At 31.6% G+C, this 16,453-nt stretch overlaps 1 protein-coding gene across 1 annotated transcript in view; it reads left to right on the top strand.

Annotated features, from left to right (window-relative positions):
• LOC139500295 (uncharacterized) overlaps positions 1–16,453 on the top strand; it is a 107,912-nt gene that overhangs the window by 66,949 nt on the left and 24,510 nt on the right. Inside the window, exons 60-76 of the mRNA XM_071289038.1 lie at positions 258–467; positions 624–666; positions 1,089–1,243; positions 2,313–2,465; positions 3,991–4,200; positions 5,098–5,140; positions 5,458–5,618; positions 6,386–6,559; positions 7,028–7,240; positions 7,574–7,616; positions 11,709–11,875; positions 12,257–12,421; positions 13,126–13,335; positions 15,003–15,045; positions 15,315–15,475; positions 15,739–15,909; positions 16,184–16,436. Of these exons, the coding sequence (XP_071145139.1) occupies positions 258–467; positions 624–666; positions 1,089–1,243; positions 2,313–2,465; positions 3,991–4,200; positions 5,098–5,140; positions 5,458–5,618; positions 6,386–6,559; positions 7,028–7,240; positions 7,574–7,616; positions 11,709–11,875; positions 12,257–12,421; positions 13,126–13,335; positions 15,003–15,045; positions 15,315–15,475; positions 15,739–15,909; positions 16,184–16,436 (2,575 nt within the window). The remainder of the gene's footprint in view (positions 1–257; positions 468–623; positions 667–1,088; positions 1,244–2,312; positions 2,466–3,990; positions 4,201–5,097; positions 5,141–5,457; positions 5,619–6,385; positions 6,560–7,027; positions 7,241–7,573; positions 7,617–11,708; positions 11,876–12,256; positions 12,422–13,125; positions 13,336–15,002; positions 15,046–15,314; positions 15,476–15,738; positions 15,910–16,183; positions 16,437–16,453) is intronic.

Genomic DNA, 16,453 nt, shown 5'->3' on the forward strand with positions numbered 1-16,453 from the left:
TTCTTTCTTTTCCTGTACAAATATGAAAATGGATGAAAATTAATAACTTCTCTTGAAATAAATGACCGTGCAAATATAACTTTTTTGATCAGTTTTGTTGACACTGTGGCAAAGAAGAACCCTTAAGCAATTCAAAAACCAAACATTAAATTTCAATATTATACAGTAAAATAAAATAATAAAATATAAAACTACACTTTGACAAATCTTATCATAAAGATTCTTCAGCCTATTAATATCCTTGTATTTTCTTACAGCTTGTGATAAATCTGTAGATCTCCAGCCATTGACAGGACCAGTGACCTGTCATATCCCTGATATCTGTACAGGAGTAGAATGTTGTATTGACGTGGACCCAATGAGACGTTCATTCCATGTGTTTGTTTTCCTTGATGCTTGTTCCTACAGACTGAGAATGGGAATTGAAAAATATGAAATAGATATTTCATTGTTTGATTATGAATTTGGTAATTATTTATGTCAACTACTGGATATTGTCTTTTTTATAGAAGAAAAAAATGGTGATAAACTGATATATTCTAAGATTTAATTTCCTTTTATTTATTATTTTATGTATGCCTTAGATAAAAAAGATGGGAAATATATATATTTTATACTTTTAGGCATTGTAGACCAGATCAAGTTAACATCACTATTCACTATCAAGTAAGTAATGTGTCATATTCTATTTTTATGCACCACCTACAATAGTTTATTTTAATGCAGAATTAGAGTTTTGACCCCAATTTCACGGTCCACTGAACCATTATTCAGAACTAAAACATTTTTTTGGAAACTTATGCAAATAGTTATGAGTCTTATATTTGTCTGTTAATCTAGAATTTTGAAAAAATTGTCGGTCTTTTAAATCAAAAAACAAAAATGATGCTATTAAATCTCGTCAATTCTCAATAAAGACATCCAAATTATATAATATTATTACATTTCTTTAAAGTTCTGATATAAAGCTGGTTTTTAAAGGGGAGATAACTAAGATGTTTCAGAAGATAGAGACTATTAAGTTCAAGATATAACGATTTCATGGAAAAATCTTTGATTTTTTTTCAAATAATGTTTTATCCTTACAGCTATTCAATCTACAATCTTGTTGATGGTGATGTTTTCCTTGTGAATATGAATGTGAGTGTTTGTCTGGAAAGAGATCAATGCTTGATACAGCAAGTTGTTCTAAAGGATGTGTATTTACCAAAAACCTTCTGTAAATGGAGCTCCACTTTATCAGGTATGATTGCAACAGATTTAATAAGATCTACTCTTTATAAACACTGGATACTTGAACAAAAAGTTATGCCATATTCTTAAATTGGAATTTAAGTTTAAAATGCTTCATTGTAATTATATAAGTCATATTTTGAGTTACTAAATGTTAATTGAAATATGATTTTGTTTTGTCTATTGCATACATATTATTAATGCCTAAATGTCCTTGTGATCATTGTTAGTTAAGGGCATGCGATACAGTTTTGATTCCGTATTTAGAGTTTGATGAAAATTTCCATATAGGCTATTTTTTGCCTGATTAAATCAAATATGTAATGAAAAATATACCTTCATGTGCTACTTTTTGAGTTAAATGAGGTTGAAATTTTGTATTTTTACTCAAAATTCGGATTTGTGACTGTATTTTCCCTTTTGAGAGAAAGCAATAACTTTTTTGTTTTAAAAGATAAACACAAATTGTTTTTTGTTAAATAATTTGTAATTTCTGTATTTTATAAGTATCCTAAAAATTTATGCATGTTTTATTCAGAAATAACTCATAGTTATCAAATGTCATGAATTGAGAAAAAAACGTCTTTTTTTGTTGTATATTTTTCAAAATTAAAAAAAAATGCACTATTTACAGTTTTATAAAATTTGGTTCACATAATCTCTGTGGGAATGATAAAAATCAGTCGAAAAATGCATTTTTTTCCCGATATGACATAGTTTGATGTCGCGAAAAAAGAACATTTAATGTTAGCAACCTCATTACCTCCCCTGTAACTGTATCGTATGCCATTAACTTATCTTATGGAAAGAGATAACTATTTATTTGCAATTTATTAAAAATACCAAGTTAAAATAACAGCAGATTAAAGTTATTTAGGAAAGTGAGTAACAGTAGGCTGTGAGCAACTACACATGAATGAAATATTCCATGAAATTACATTTGCTATTCTTTTTAACCAGAACAGGAAAAGTAGGAATTGGCAAAATTTGTTTGCATAATAAAAAACGTATTTAAATGATGTGCTAGATATACTTGAATACTACTATTAAGTCTAAACTTAACACATTTTATGTTACAGAATTTTCTGTGGGTAATTTCCTTGGTAACAAAGGACTATCTATTAATAGCAACCTTGGAGACCTTGTCATTACTCAGATCCTGAATCATTTGGGTGTAACAGATAACCTACAAAGTCCTCAATGTGTTGTGGAAGGAAGCACCTGGGTGAATGGTAAGAATGAAAATATGACATTTTTGAAAACAGTTATAGATTTATATCTCTTAAGTAAAGATTTGTGCTGGATAAATATTAGGCTTATCAAATTATCCTCACTATATATGGTCAATAAATATTTTGGAGGCTTCTTGGTAAGTTAGGTTAAAGTTAAAATTAGTGGACTGGAATTTGGTTAAAGTCATATGAACCTCAAATTAAAAAAAAAATATGCATATGTTTTTTAAAACTACATGGATAGTTTTCATTATACAACTTATGTACATATACTTTTTTCTGAGGAAAATTCTTTAATTTGTCAACATTTAGAAGAAGTTTTCTTATTTTTAATTGCTTGCTGCCAGGAAGCAATTCGCCGACATATTTTCCGTATGCATAGTGACCTAAGCGTGACCCTCCTCGTAAAAATCCGGTGATAGCAATACGCATGAATCTGTCATTAAAATAAACAATTACCTGATTGTATATGTTAAACACGTACTAACTACCCATGCTTTTTGTTGATTATTTACTATAAGGTGACAATCTACAAACTTCGGATTCAAAACACGGCATTTAATGAGTAGCCATATTTGTTAAGTCATAACAGACAAATAGAAAAAAAATTGACGATTATACGATAGATTTGCGTAAAAAATGATAAAATCGTGCACAGAGGACTAAGTTTATGATATATACATGCATTGGTTCAAGAATTGGATGAATATTATTTTTCACCAGTCACTCGTTTCTTATGACTTTAAAAGTTTAAAATATTATAAAAGTATTTTGTTTGCTGGGTATCCATTTCTGTAGATTTCAGGATTACCCCAAACCTCAAAATAAAGTACCAAACAATAAAATTGAGAATGGAAATGGAGAATGTGTCAAAGAGACAACAACCCCACCATAGAGCAGACAACAGCCGAAGGGGTCTTCAATGCAGCGAGAAAATCCTGCACCCTGAGGCGTCCTTCAACTGGCCCCTAAACAAATATGTATACTAGTTCAGTGATAATTGACATCATTATACTAAACTCCAAATTATACATAAGAAACTAGAATTAAAAGTCGTACAAGACAACAAAGGTCAGAGGCTCCTGACTTAGGACAGGCGCAAAATTGCTGTGGGGTTAAACATGTTTTTTAAGATCTCAACCCTCCTTTTATATATTTTACATTGAATCCAAATGTATTGTATCTATAAGCTATCAACAGAACAAACAAGGATTTAAACATGAAAATTGATACACAAGAAGAAAATTATTTATGAACTTTATTAACTTTACAAGTACTGCTATTACGGTAAAGATGGACATTGAATGATTTTAAGGTGAACTCAAAATCATGTCTAGCTGGTGCTGTTGTTATGATGAAAAAATATTCTTTTATAAAGGAGTCTGGAAATCATCTAAACGCAAGTGATTTGAACAAAGATATCATAAAAGTTAACTCCTGGAAATTGACAAATATTTATCATGCATATTTAAGTTTTATTACCAATTGAAGAAAAATGTTAATTATCATCAATGTTCTTTTTCAGAATGTCCACATCCCATACAATTGCCACAACTATCAGGATTAATTTCTTGCAAACTGATGAAAAGTTGTAGAACTGTAGATTGCTGCTTTAATGTGGACTTCCTGAAGAGAAACTTTCATGTTCAGTTGGATATCAATTTTTGCAATAGAAACATTATTTTTATGATTGAAAAGCTAAAGTTTGAATATTCATTACTCAACTTTCAATGGGGTAAGTATTTATTATGGCAGCATGGCTTAGTTTTCTGAAAAAAGTGTTCCAATATAAACTATTCAAACAAACAAAGTTATATAACTGTTTCCAATGTGAAATTGAGAACAGAAATAGGGAATGTGTCAAAGAGACAACAACTTAACCACATAGCAGAAAACTGTGGTGGCCACCAATGGGTTTTCAACACAACGAGAACATCCCACACCTGGAGGCATGCTTAAGGTGGTACCTAACACTACAGGGAGATAACTCTGTAAAGTCAGCTAAATGTTTTAATTATGTTGTGTTGTAAAAGGAATATTAAGTTCTCAATGATCAAAATTGGTGTTTGTCAAACTGCTATATAATCAGTGTAATTTTTCTGACAAAATAGTTGTTTCAAAATTTCTGAAATTTTTATATTTTTGTTAAAGGGTACTTTGACCAAATTATGAAAATTAAACCAGCCAAATTAGTTTTAGTGAAAGTGTTGGGTACCACCTTAAGCTGATGCTTAAACAAAAATGTGTACTTAGCTCAGGGATGATGAACGTCATACTAAACAGGACATCAGCCACCTCACTGAAATTTTGGAAATAAAGTGTTTTGTTGGACTCTTTGGATTTTTGTTATTAATAGTATATTGATGGATTGATTGTTGGTTGCTTAACGTGCAGTATTGATAATATATAATAACTATATATATTAATGTATAATTGTATGCATTAGATTGAAAACAAAGACATTTAATATTCTGGTAGATGCATGATAACCTAAAAAGTATAAAGATGAAAGCTTTCTTAGGATAGATTAATGTCAAGTTTATAATGTCTTTTAAACTATAAATGAAAGTATAAAGAATAAAATTGTGATTTAAAAGAATATTGTTAGGATGCAATTTTGTTTTCTTCACAGGTGTAAAAGACAGATTAAAACTGGGTACAGCTTTATATCTAGAGTAAGTTAATAAATTCTGCAGATTCTTTTATTTTTCTGGGTATTAATGGATTTGCAAACTATGAGCTAATTTTTGTAAATAAAAACAGCAAAATATAACTTTCAAAACTGCTCGAGAGATATAGCTATAATCAGGTGCTCTAATAGGGAGCAAATCCAGCTTGGTCAATGTCGGTTACATGTCAGATGAGAATGGATTATAATTCTGTTGACTTACGCTGATACAATATTTTATGGAAGAAATTTGTTTAGGCTTTCGTAAACATACAGTTGTGACATACAAATAAATGTAAAAGAGAATTTTGCTTCTTTTTTCAGTTACAGTTTGGATAATGTTCAAGATGCTAATGAGTTCAGAGTCAATTTGAATGTCAGTGTACAGTTTAATCCAGGGGAGACAATGTTCCATTGGATAATATTGACAAATACACCTCTTCCTAAGATACCATGTGATTTTAACACAGACTTTGACATGTCAGGTACAAGATGCATTTAAATATTGCATGTCATTTATAGGATTGTATGCCCCACCTAGGGTCATTTTGTATTTCAGATTGCATGTCTGTTTTTCCGTCCCTATGTCCAGCTTCAGGTTAATGTTTTGGTCAAGGTAGTTTTTGATGAAGTTGAGTCCAATCAATTTTATACTCAGTACACATATTCCCTATGATACAATCTTTCTAATTGTAATGTCAAATAGAGTTCTGGGCCCAATTTCAAGGTCCACTGAACATAAAAAAGGAAAGTGCAAGTGGCGCATCCATGTACTACGGACACATTATTTTCACCTTGCATGTTAAAATAAATACTGATATTCAAACAGAAAGGCAAAACTTTTTGTTCGCAAATATTAGAGCTATTCCTAGCTTTTCAGAGACGAGCGATACACAATTGGCATATGGCAACTGTTTGTGGGTGCAATTTGCCTCTAGAACAGTCAAGTCGTGTGTTGAAAGGACAGTCTATTTGTTATAGTATCAACCAATTTGTAATAAATCAAATCAAATTCTTGTAATTAACAACTGTTATTTCCATTTAAGGTCATCTATTTTAAAATGTACAACTGCTATTGAAATACCTGTAGTAGACTTGACCATACAGTCATTCTAATTATCCTGACTTTTTTTTCTAAAGTTGGTTGTTATAAATGAATTAAAGTGATGTTAGTTACCTTAAAATGTAATGATAATAATGATAATAAAATTTAAAAAATATTTTGCATTTTAAAAATTTTACATTTTTTCAGGATTTTCATTACAAAACTGGCTTCAGGAAGTTAATGTTCCATCTGAAAAACATTTGTCAAAAATAGTGATCCTTCAGTTATTTCAAGAGCTTGGTATTGGTAGGCTTATGAATAAAGAATCATGCCAGAGATCTAGTGCAAAGTACAGTCCAGCTTTAAATGGTTGGAAGAAATGTTAGTATTGAAGACCAAATTTTGTGAAAATTTTTGACTGTATTTTCGAGTTTTCTGACATTTTTGGTTGATATGAATTATTGTTGTTGTTGTAAATTGGTCTTTAAATCAAATATTCTAAAATGGTTTTTCAACAGATTGAAATGTGTAGAAAATTTTATTTAGATAAAAATGAAATATTTCTTCAAACTTAATCTAGCCATTTTATGCCAGTAATTTTCCAAGATATGTCCTTTTCAATTTACAATAATGGTTGTTACTGCTGACAACAATTAGATTTGGATTATGTAGGAATTTATCTGTTTTTCATAGTAATCTTAATGTAAGTTTTATATCCATGAAGCTTGCAGTTTTTTAGTTTAGCATTTGTCAGCATATTATAGATAATGTGTAAGATAAAACTAAATTTATTGAGTGAAAAAGCTTTGGTTTTAGAGGGTAAATTAATGATTTATGTTTTTATTTCAGCATGTCCATTAGATGTATCTTTGACCCCACTACCTAGTCCTGTTTCATGTATGATTTCATCACACTGTACAGCGGTGGACTGTTGTATTGATGTAGATTTTCTTGATAGATCATTTAATGCCTTCCTGGATGTCAACACATGTACCAATGTCATGACAGTAGGGCTAGAAAAACTTGTTTTAGATCCTATTAGCTTGTTGGACTATCAGTTTGGTAAGTTATCTAGCTACTCCTTTTATTTTAGTCACAAAACATGCTTATGGATAATCTTTAGCAAGTATTCCTTGAGAATGAAAGTTTGAGAAGTTAAATGCTTAAAAAAATTTGTTAGTATCAATACAACATGTTCCTGAGCAGATCAGCGATAACTGAGCCTCTAATTTTAGTACAAGTTCACAACTTATATGCTGAAATTTAATCATACCAAAATCTTTACCAGATAGTTGTCTCATTTTCAATCAACCATATCTCTACATTTTGTTTTCATTCAGCCACTGTAATAAAGCATTTAGTTGTACTATTTTTAGATTTTTATTTATTCATCAGGTAAAACAGAGCATTTCAATTTGAAAGGAGTGTTGAGAGTAACGTATGTATTGTTATAAAGATATCTTATCATCAAAAACAAAATAAACGAACAGTAGTTTTATCTTTAGATATTTCTACATTAAAAAAGTTCATGATCAGTATATAGTAATTTTAAAAACTAAAAAATGTTTAGGCAAGTAATAATCTGATGCAAAACATAAAAAAAAACATTTTGAAATCACTGGCGTGCTAAAAAAACTTATTTGGAAATTACTAAAGTGTTTTTAGCTCACCTGGCCCGAAGGGCCAAGTGAGGTTTTCTCATCACTTGGCGTCCGTCGTCCGTCGTCGTTAACTTTTACAAAAATCTTCTCCTCTGAAACTACTGGGCCAAATCAAACCAAACTTGGCCACAATCATCATTGGGGTATCTAGTTTAAAAAATGTGTGGCGTGACCCGGTCAACCAACCAAGATGGCCGCCACGGCTAAAAATAGAACATAGGGGTAAAATGCAGTTTTTGGCTTATAACTCAAAAACCAAAGCATTTAGAGCAAATCTGACATGGTAAAAATGTTTATCAGGTCAAGATCTATCTGCCCTGAAATTTTCAGATGAATCGGTCAATCGGTTGATGGGTTGCTGCCCCTGAATTGGTAATTTTGAGGAAATTTTGCTGTTTTTGGTTATTATCTTGAATATTATTATAGATACAGATAAATTGTAAACAGCAATAATGTTCAGCAAAGTAAGATCTACAAATAAGTCAACATGACCAAAATGGTCAGTTGACCCGTTTAGGAGTTATTGCCCTTTATAGTCAATTTTTATCCATTTTTCGTTAATTAAAGTAATCTTTTACAAAAATCTTCTCCTCTGAAACTACTGGGCCAAATTAATCCAAACTTGGCCACAATCATCTTTGGGGTATCTAGTTTAAAAAATGTGTGGCGTGACCTGGTCAACCAACCAAGATGGCCGCCACGGCTAAAAATAGAACAAAGGGGTAAAATGCAGTTTTTGGCTTATAACTCAAAAACCAAAGCATTTTGAGGAAATCTGACATGGGATAAAAATGTTTATCAGGTCAAGATCTATCTGCCCTGAAATTTTCAGATGAATCGGTCAATCGGTTGTTGGGTTGCTGCCCCTGAATTGGTAATTTTGAGGAAATTTTGCTGTTTTTGGTTATTATCTTGAATATTATTATAGATAGAGATAAATTGTAAACAGCAATAATGTTCAGCAAAGTAAGATCTACAAATAAGTCAACATGACCAAAATGGTCAGTTGACCAGTTTAGGAGTTATTGCCCTTTATAGTCAATTTTTAACCATTTTTCGTAAATTAAAGTAATCCTTTACAAAAATCTTCTCCTCTGCAACTACTGGGCCAAATTAATCCAAACTTGGTACAATTATCTTTGGGGTATCTAGTTTAAAAAATGTGTGGCGTGACCTGGTCAACCAACCAAGATGGCCGCCACCGCTAAAAATAGAACATAGGGGTAAAATGCAGTTTTTGGCTTATAACTCAAAAACCAAAGCATTTTGAGGAAATCTGACATGGGATAAAAATGTTTATCAGGTCAAGATCTATCTGCCCTGAAATTTTCAGATGAATCGGTCAATCGGTTGTTGGGTTGCTGCCCCTGAATTGGTAATTTTGAGGAAATTTTGCTGTTTTTGGTTATTATCTTGAATATTATTATAGATAGAGATAAATTGTAAACAGCAATAATGTTCAGCAAAGTAAGATCTACAAATAAGTCAACATGACCAAAATGGTCAGTTGACCAGTTTAGGAGTTATTGCCCTTTATAGTCAATTTTTAACCATTTTTCGTTAATTAAAGTAATCTTTTACAAAAATCTTCTCCTCTGAAACTACTGGGCCAAATTAATCCAAACTTGGCCACAATCATCTTTGGGGTATCTAGTTTAAAAAATGTGTGGCGTGACCTGGTCAACCAACCAAGATGGCCGCCACGGCTAAAAATAGAACAAAGGGGTAAAATGCAGTTTTTGGCTTATAACTCAAAAACCAAAGCATTTTGAGGAAATCTGACATGGGGATAAAAATGTTTATCAGGTCAAGATCTATCTGCCCTGAAATTTTCAGATGAATCGGTCAATCGGTTGTTGGGTTGCTGCCCCTGAATTGGTAATTTTGAGGAAATTTTGCTGTTTTTGGTTATTATCTTGAATATTATTATAGATAGAGATAAACTGTAAACAGCAATAATGTTCAACAAAGTAAGATCTACAAATAAGTCAACATGACCAAAATGGTCAGTTGACCCGTTTAGGAGTTATTGCCCTTTATAGTCAATTTTTAACCATTTTTCGTAAATTAAAGTAATCTTTTACAAAAATCTTCTCCTCTGAAACTACTGGGCCAAATTAATCCAAACTTGGCCACAATCATCTTTGGGGTTTCTAGTTTAAAAAATGTGTGGCGTGACCTGGTCAACCAACCAAGATGGCCGCCACCGTTAAAAATAGAACATACTAGGGGTAAAATGCAGTTTTTGGCTTATAACTCAAAAACCAAAGCATTTTGAGGAAATCTGACATGGGATAAAAATGTTTATCAGGTCAAGATCTATCTGCCCTGAAATTTTCAGATGAATCGGTCAATCGGTTGTTGGGTTGCTGCCCCTGAATTGGTAATTTTGAGGAAATTTTGCTGTTTTTGGTTATTATCTTGAATATTATTATAGATAGAGATAAATTGTAAACAGCAATAATGTTCAGCAAAGTAAGATCTACAAATAAGTCAACATGACCAAAATGGTCAGTTGACCCGTTTAGGAGTTATTGCCCTTTATAGTCAATTTTTAACCATTTTTCGTAAATTAAAGTAATCCTTTACAAAAATCTTCTCCTCTGCAACTACTGGGCCAAATTAATCCAAACTTGGCTACAATTATCTTTGGGGTATCTAGTTTAAAAAATGTGTGGCGTGACCTGGTCAACCAACCAAGATGGCCGCCAACGTCAAAAATAGAACATAGGGGTAAAATGCAGTTTTTGGCTTATAACTCAAAAACCAAAGCATTTTGAGGAAATCTGACATGGGATAAAAATGTTTATCAGGTCAAGATCTATCTGCCCTGAAATTTTCAGATGAATTGGTCAATCGGTTGTTGGGTTGCTGCCCCTGAATTGGTAATTTTGAGGAAATTTTGCTGTTTTTGGTTATTATCTTGAATATTATTATAGATAGAGATAAACTGTAAACAGCAATAATGTTCAGCAAAGTAAGATCTACAAATAAGTCAACATGACCAAAATGGTCAGTTGACCCCTTTAGGAGTTATTGCCCTTTATAGTCAATCTAACCATTTTTCATAAATCTAAGTAATCTTTTACAAAATCTCCACTGAAACTACTAGGCCACAATCATCTTTGGGGTATCTAGTTTGAAAAATGTGTCCGATGACCTGGCCATTCAACCAAGATGGCCGCCACGGCTAAAAATAGAACATAGGGGTAAAATGCAGTTTTTGGCTTATAACTATGAAACCAAAGCATCTAGAGCAAATCTGACAAGAAGTTAATTTGTTAATCAAGTCAATATCTATCTGCCCTGAATTTTTCAGATGAATTGGACAACTGGTTGTTGGGTTGCTGCCCTCCAATTGGTAATTTTTAAAGAAATTTTGCCGTTTTTGGTTATCTTGAATACTATTATAGATAGCGATAAACTGTAAACAGCAATAATGTTCAGCAAAGTAAGATCTACAAATAAGTCAACATGACCTAAATGGTCAATTGACCCCTTAAGGAGTTATTGCCCTTTATAGTCAATTTTTAACAATTTTCATTAATTTGGTAAATTTATGTAAATTTTAACCAAATATAGTTCTCTGTTACTAATGGGCAAAGTTCATTATAGATATAATTGTAAGAAGCAAAATCGTTCAGTAAAGTAAGAACTTCAAACACATCACCATCACCAAAATACAATTTTGTCATGAATCCATTTGTGTCCTTTGTTTAATATGCACATAGACCAAGGTGAGCGACACAGGCTCTTTAGAGCCTCTAGTTTGAAATCACTGTAATATTGGTCTATCACCAAAATATTTTACGTCGATGGTTTCTGTTGTTGGTACAAGATTAATTCAGAAGTCTAATCAAATATTTTAGATACAGGATTGATGATCTACAAGAGGAAAGGAAGTTAGTTGTCAACATGAATCTCAGTGTATGTTTTGAGTGGTCTGGTTCCTGTTTGTATGATGTTATTGTGTTCCATGATACTGTTGTTCCTAAACCTCTCTGTGACTGGGAATCAGATTCATACTTCACCAAAGGTACATAATCATTCATTGTCATATTATTATAAAATATAGTGAATGTATTATCAGCAAATGTTATGTGAGGTGAAATTTATTTGATTATGGAAAATGTGCACTTCATTTGTTTTGCTTCTTTTACTGTAGTATTGTGTATTTTTTTGAAATGATTAGTAAAATAAAAAGTAACTGGTTCAGTTGATATTGTAAATATCCGCTAACACGTCGCCAGTAAACTTAATTTGCGACCATCAAATCCCCAATTGATGCCATCGGAGCTTAAAATACAATACAGTTATCTCCTAAATGTTGTGTTGATAAATCATTGATGAATACCACATACACTAAATATTGCTATGTTTTTATAATATGTTTTTAAAATAAGCAATATCATTACAGATTTCTCTTTGGATAAATTTCTTGCTGGAGAGGGACTTAATGCAAATGAAGTCTTGCCAAAAGACATTGCTGGAAAGATGATGGAACAGTTAGGAGTAACATCTTATCTTAACAAGGATTACTGCAGCTTTGAATATGAAAGTGACAAAGATGGATGGATTAAAGGTGAGAGACATGCATATGTTTGGATATATTTTTATGCCCCATTTATGGGCATTATGTTTTCTGGTCTGTGCATCCCTCTGTTCATTCATTCATCTGTCCGTCTGTCTGTCTGTCTGTGCATCCCGCTTCAGGTTAAAGTTTTGGTTAAAGTTTTTGGTCGAGGTAGTTTTTGATCAAGTTGAGGTCCAATCAACTTGAAACTTAGTACACATGTTCCCTATGATATGATCTTTATAATTTTAATTCCAAATTAGAGATTTTCTTCCATTTTCACGGTCCACTGAACATAGAAAATTATAGTGCGGATGGTGTCTGTGTACTGGGGACACATTCTTGTTTAAAACAAAATTGAAAAGCATGGACAAAAGTTAGATGTACATGTTACAACATACTAGAAATTTTTAGAATCAAAAAAATGTTGAAGAAACATTTCTTTCCAGTTTTCAGCTGTTGGAACAAAGTAGAGGCAAACTGTGTTACTCATCTTCTACAGCTTTGAATTGATTGCTACATTGACATGAGTAAAATACAAAGTTGTAAACCCTCAAAATGGATTTCTTGAATCCTCTTAAATACCTAAAAGACTTTACTGACTTTAAGAGGCCAGGGGAAAATCTTAGTGTTAAATTTCTAACAATCAGTGTTTGTTCCATTATTTAACATCTTTTGTCATTGTTGTTAATAAAGCTTTATATTCATTTCAGGTTGTTTTGAGGATGTTGTATTACCAGTCTTACCTGCAGATGCCAGATGTAAAATTCTTCCATCTTGTTTAGGCATTGATTGTTGTTTAGGTGTAGATTTCTTACAGCACAAATTCAAAGCTTCATTTGAACTGGATACATGCAATCACCAGTTACATTTACAGATAGACAGATATCAGAAGACACTCAGTTTGACAGATTATACATATGGTATTTATAATTGATTTAAAGTTAAATGCATAAGCTAATTGTTTATATTGCTACAATTAAAAATGAATATAAAGGAATATTATTCTATTTAAAAATAATCTTTGGACGTTGGCATTTGTTAACAGCATGCTAATGTTGACCAGGAGATATTGTCTTTTCTTATCCTGAAATGATCAGAACAAGAACATTTAATTTGATATTTGCTGCTTTCTTTGCAATCTGTTTGGCAAAACATAAGGTGTTAAAACATAGGGTGGTTACATTCAAAGTATAGAGTAGAGGTAGGTAGACAGACCAGTTTTTCATTCAGACTTTTTTATACGCCCGTCAAAATTTTGACGGGACGTATTATGGTATACAAGTGTCCGGTGTCCGTCCGTCTGTCCGTCTGTCCGGCGTAAACATGTCGCACCGTAACTTGAGAACGACTTATCCAAATTTCATGAAACTTAATATAGTTGTTTCTTATGATGGTCAAATGATCTGTATACTTTTTGGTGAAAATAAGATTTCAACTTTTTGAGTTACGGCACTTTGTAACTAAAACAGGGGTGTGTTTTTTTTCACATGTCGCACCGTATCTCAAAAACTTTTCTTGATTATTGCTTAAAACTTTACACACTTCTTAGTTATATTAATCTTAATATCTGTATATTTTTTGGTGATGATTCAAAATTTCATTTTTGAGTTTTTGAATATTTTGTAAAAAAGGGGGAGGTTTTTTTTACATGTCGCGCCGTATCTCAAAAACGATTTATGATTATTGCTTAAAACTTTACACACTTCTTTGTTATATTAATCTAAAGATCTGTATACTTTTTGGTGATGATTCAAAATTTCATTTTTGAGTTATTGAGTATTTTGTAAAAAAGGGGGAGGGTTTTTTTACATGTCGTGCCGTATCTCAAAAACCATTTATGATTATTGCTTAAAACTTTACACACTTCTTTATTATATTAATCTAAAGATCTGTATACTTTTTGGTGATGACTCAAAATTTTATTTTTGAGTTATTTAGTATTTTGTAAAAGAGGGGAGGGTTTTTTACATGTCGCGCCGTATCTCAAAAACAATTTATGATTATTGCTTGAAACTGTACACACTTCTTTGTTATACTAATTTAAAGATCTGTATACTTTTTGGTTTGATTCAAAATTTTATTTAAGTGATATTTGTAGAAAAAAACAGGGGGGGGGGGGGGGGGGGTTAGGGGTTTCACATGTCCCGCCGTGTCTCAAAAACAATAAAGGTTATTGCTTAAAACTTCCTCAGAAACTATTTATGATTATTGCATAAAACTTCCACACAAGACGTCGGGCGTATCATGCGCTCATGGCGCAGCTGTTTATTTCTATGCTCATGCACTTAGCATGTTGGTCATGTTAAAAGCAGGCTAAATATTTATATCACATTAAATTGTTCCCATGAAGACTGGGTATCATTTTCAACAATATTTAACTTTTAATGTTCATTGATTTGGTTAATTTAAACCATTTTAAGGTAAATAAGTGATGAAATTATTTTTTCAATAGATATAGGAAGATGTGTTGTGAGTGCCAATGAGACAACTCTCCATCCAAATAACAATTTAAAAAAGTAATTAAACTCTTTCTAAATATTGTAAAGATGTACTGCATTTAATCTGTTATTTTTTTTTCAATTTACAGGATCCAAACAGAAATTAAGCTTCATGAATGTTGTTATAATAGAGTAAGTTGTTTAATACAGATTCCAAGTTCTTGTTAATATATTTTTGGGCATATGAATTGAAGTTACATCATGGTTCAATGCCAAGAATTTCCTAAATTTTCAGATTATTTTCTTTCATTGATATTCTTATAGTGTATTTTCTGGCGCATTGATGTATACCGTCTTTTGTTCAAATGTAGTAAAGATTGTATTGCTGACTAGTTCATATTTTAGATGCACACTGTAAGAGAATTATTTTATTTGAGAGAAGGATATGTTTTTCTTTTAAGGTATATGATAGAAGATCTTGTCTCTGAGAAACAATTTCAGATCACTTTGAATATCAGCCTCTGTTTTGAAACTTTCAAAGACTGTTTGACAACTGTTCATGTTTTAAAGGATACTAAACTGCCAAAAGTATTTTGTGACTGGGGAACTGGTTTCCCACAAGGTAATATTTCATCGTTTATTTGTAATTTAATTGAACAAGCTACAATTTACCATAAATATTACGATAAGAGAGAAAATTTCCATTTGTTTTAGATTTTTATTTGATAAACATCTAATATTTGAGCCAAGTTAAAGGTAAAGTGCAATTTTTTGTCTTGCTTATTGTAAATAAATACCTTTTGTCCAACAATAATGTGTTAAAATCATAGACTACATAATGGTAGAAGATGTCTTACACTTATTATTACTTTGTTGTTTTTACAGATTTTTCACTGGCATCATTATTAAAGCAAACACAAGAGACAGTAACAGACGTGTTACCAGCAGTAATCATTGAAAATATCTTGATCAAACTTAGAATTAGAGAATTTTTGCTTTCCCCATCTTGCTCTAGATCCACTTTCCCACTTTCTAAACACAATTCTTTGATGAACAGTAAGTAAAATTTAATTATCTGCAAATCCACTTTTTTAGTTGTATATCTTTTCTCAATAGCAATTTCCTGTATTATGATTCCATGGCAAACAAAATCTATACTTTTTAGTATGCTTTTGAAAAGATTTCAATATTATTTTGAAAATATCATATAATTGCAGTATATTCTTCTTGAGCATCACAGATTCCTAATGATTTTACACAAATCAGATCTAGCTTCTTACTTTGAGTGCCATGATTAATGTTTTCATTTTGGTAAAAATATTTGTTGTAGGTTGTTCTAAGTTAGTTGACTTGCCAACTTTACCATCAGATGTATCATGTTATATACCTGAATCCTGCATGGCTGTACAGTGTTGCGTTGATGTTAAGCCTATCAATAAAACCATCAGCCTACATATTTCACTTGATCCATGTGTGTATGAAATGGAAATTGCAATAGAGGCATTGAATGTTAAAAAGTCCCTTTTGACATATGTATGGGGCGAAGAGGAGGCATTCTCTCTTCAAGGAGGCATCAAACTAAAGTAAGTTTTATTAAATG

Source organism: Mytilus edulis, chromosome 13 (genome assembly GCF_963676685.1).
Source record: "Mytilus edulis chromosome 13, xbMytEdul2.2, whole genome shotgun sequence".
Lineage (NCBI taxonomy): Eukaryota > Metazoa > Mollusca > Bivalvia > Mytilida > Mytilidae > Mytilus > Mytilus edulis.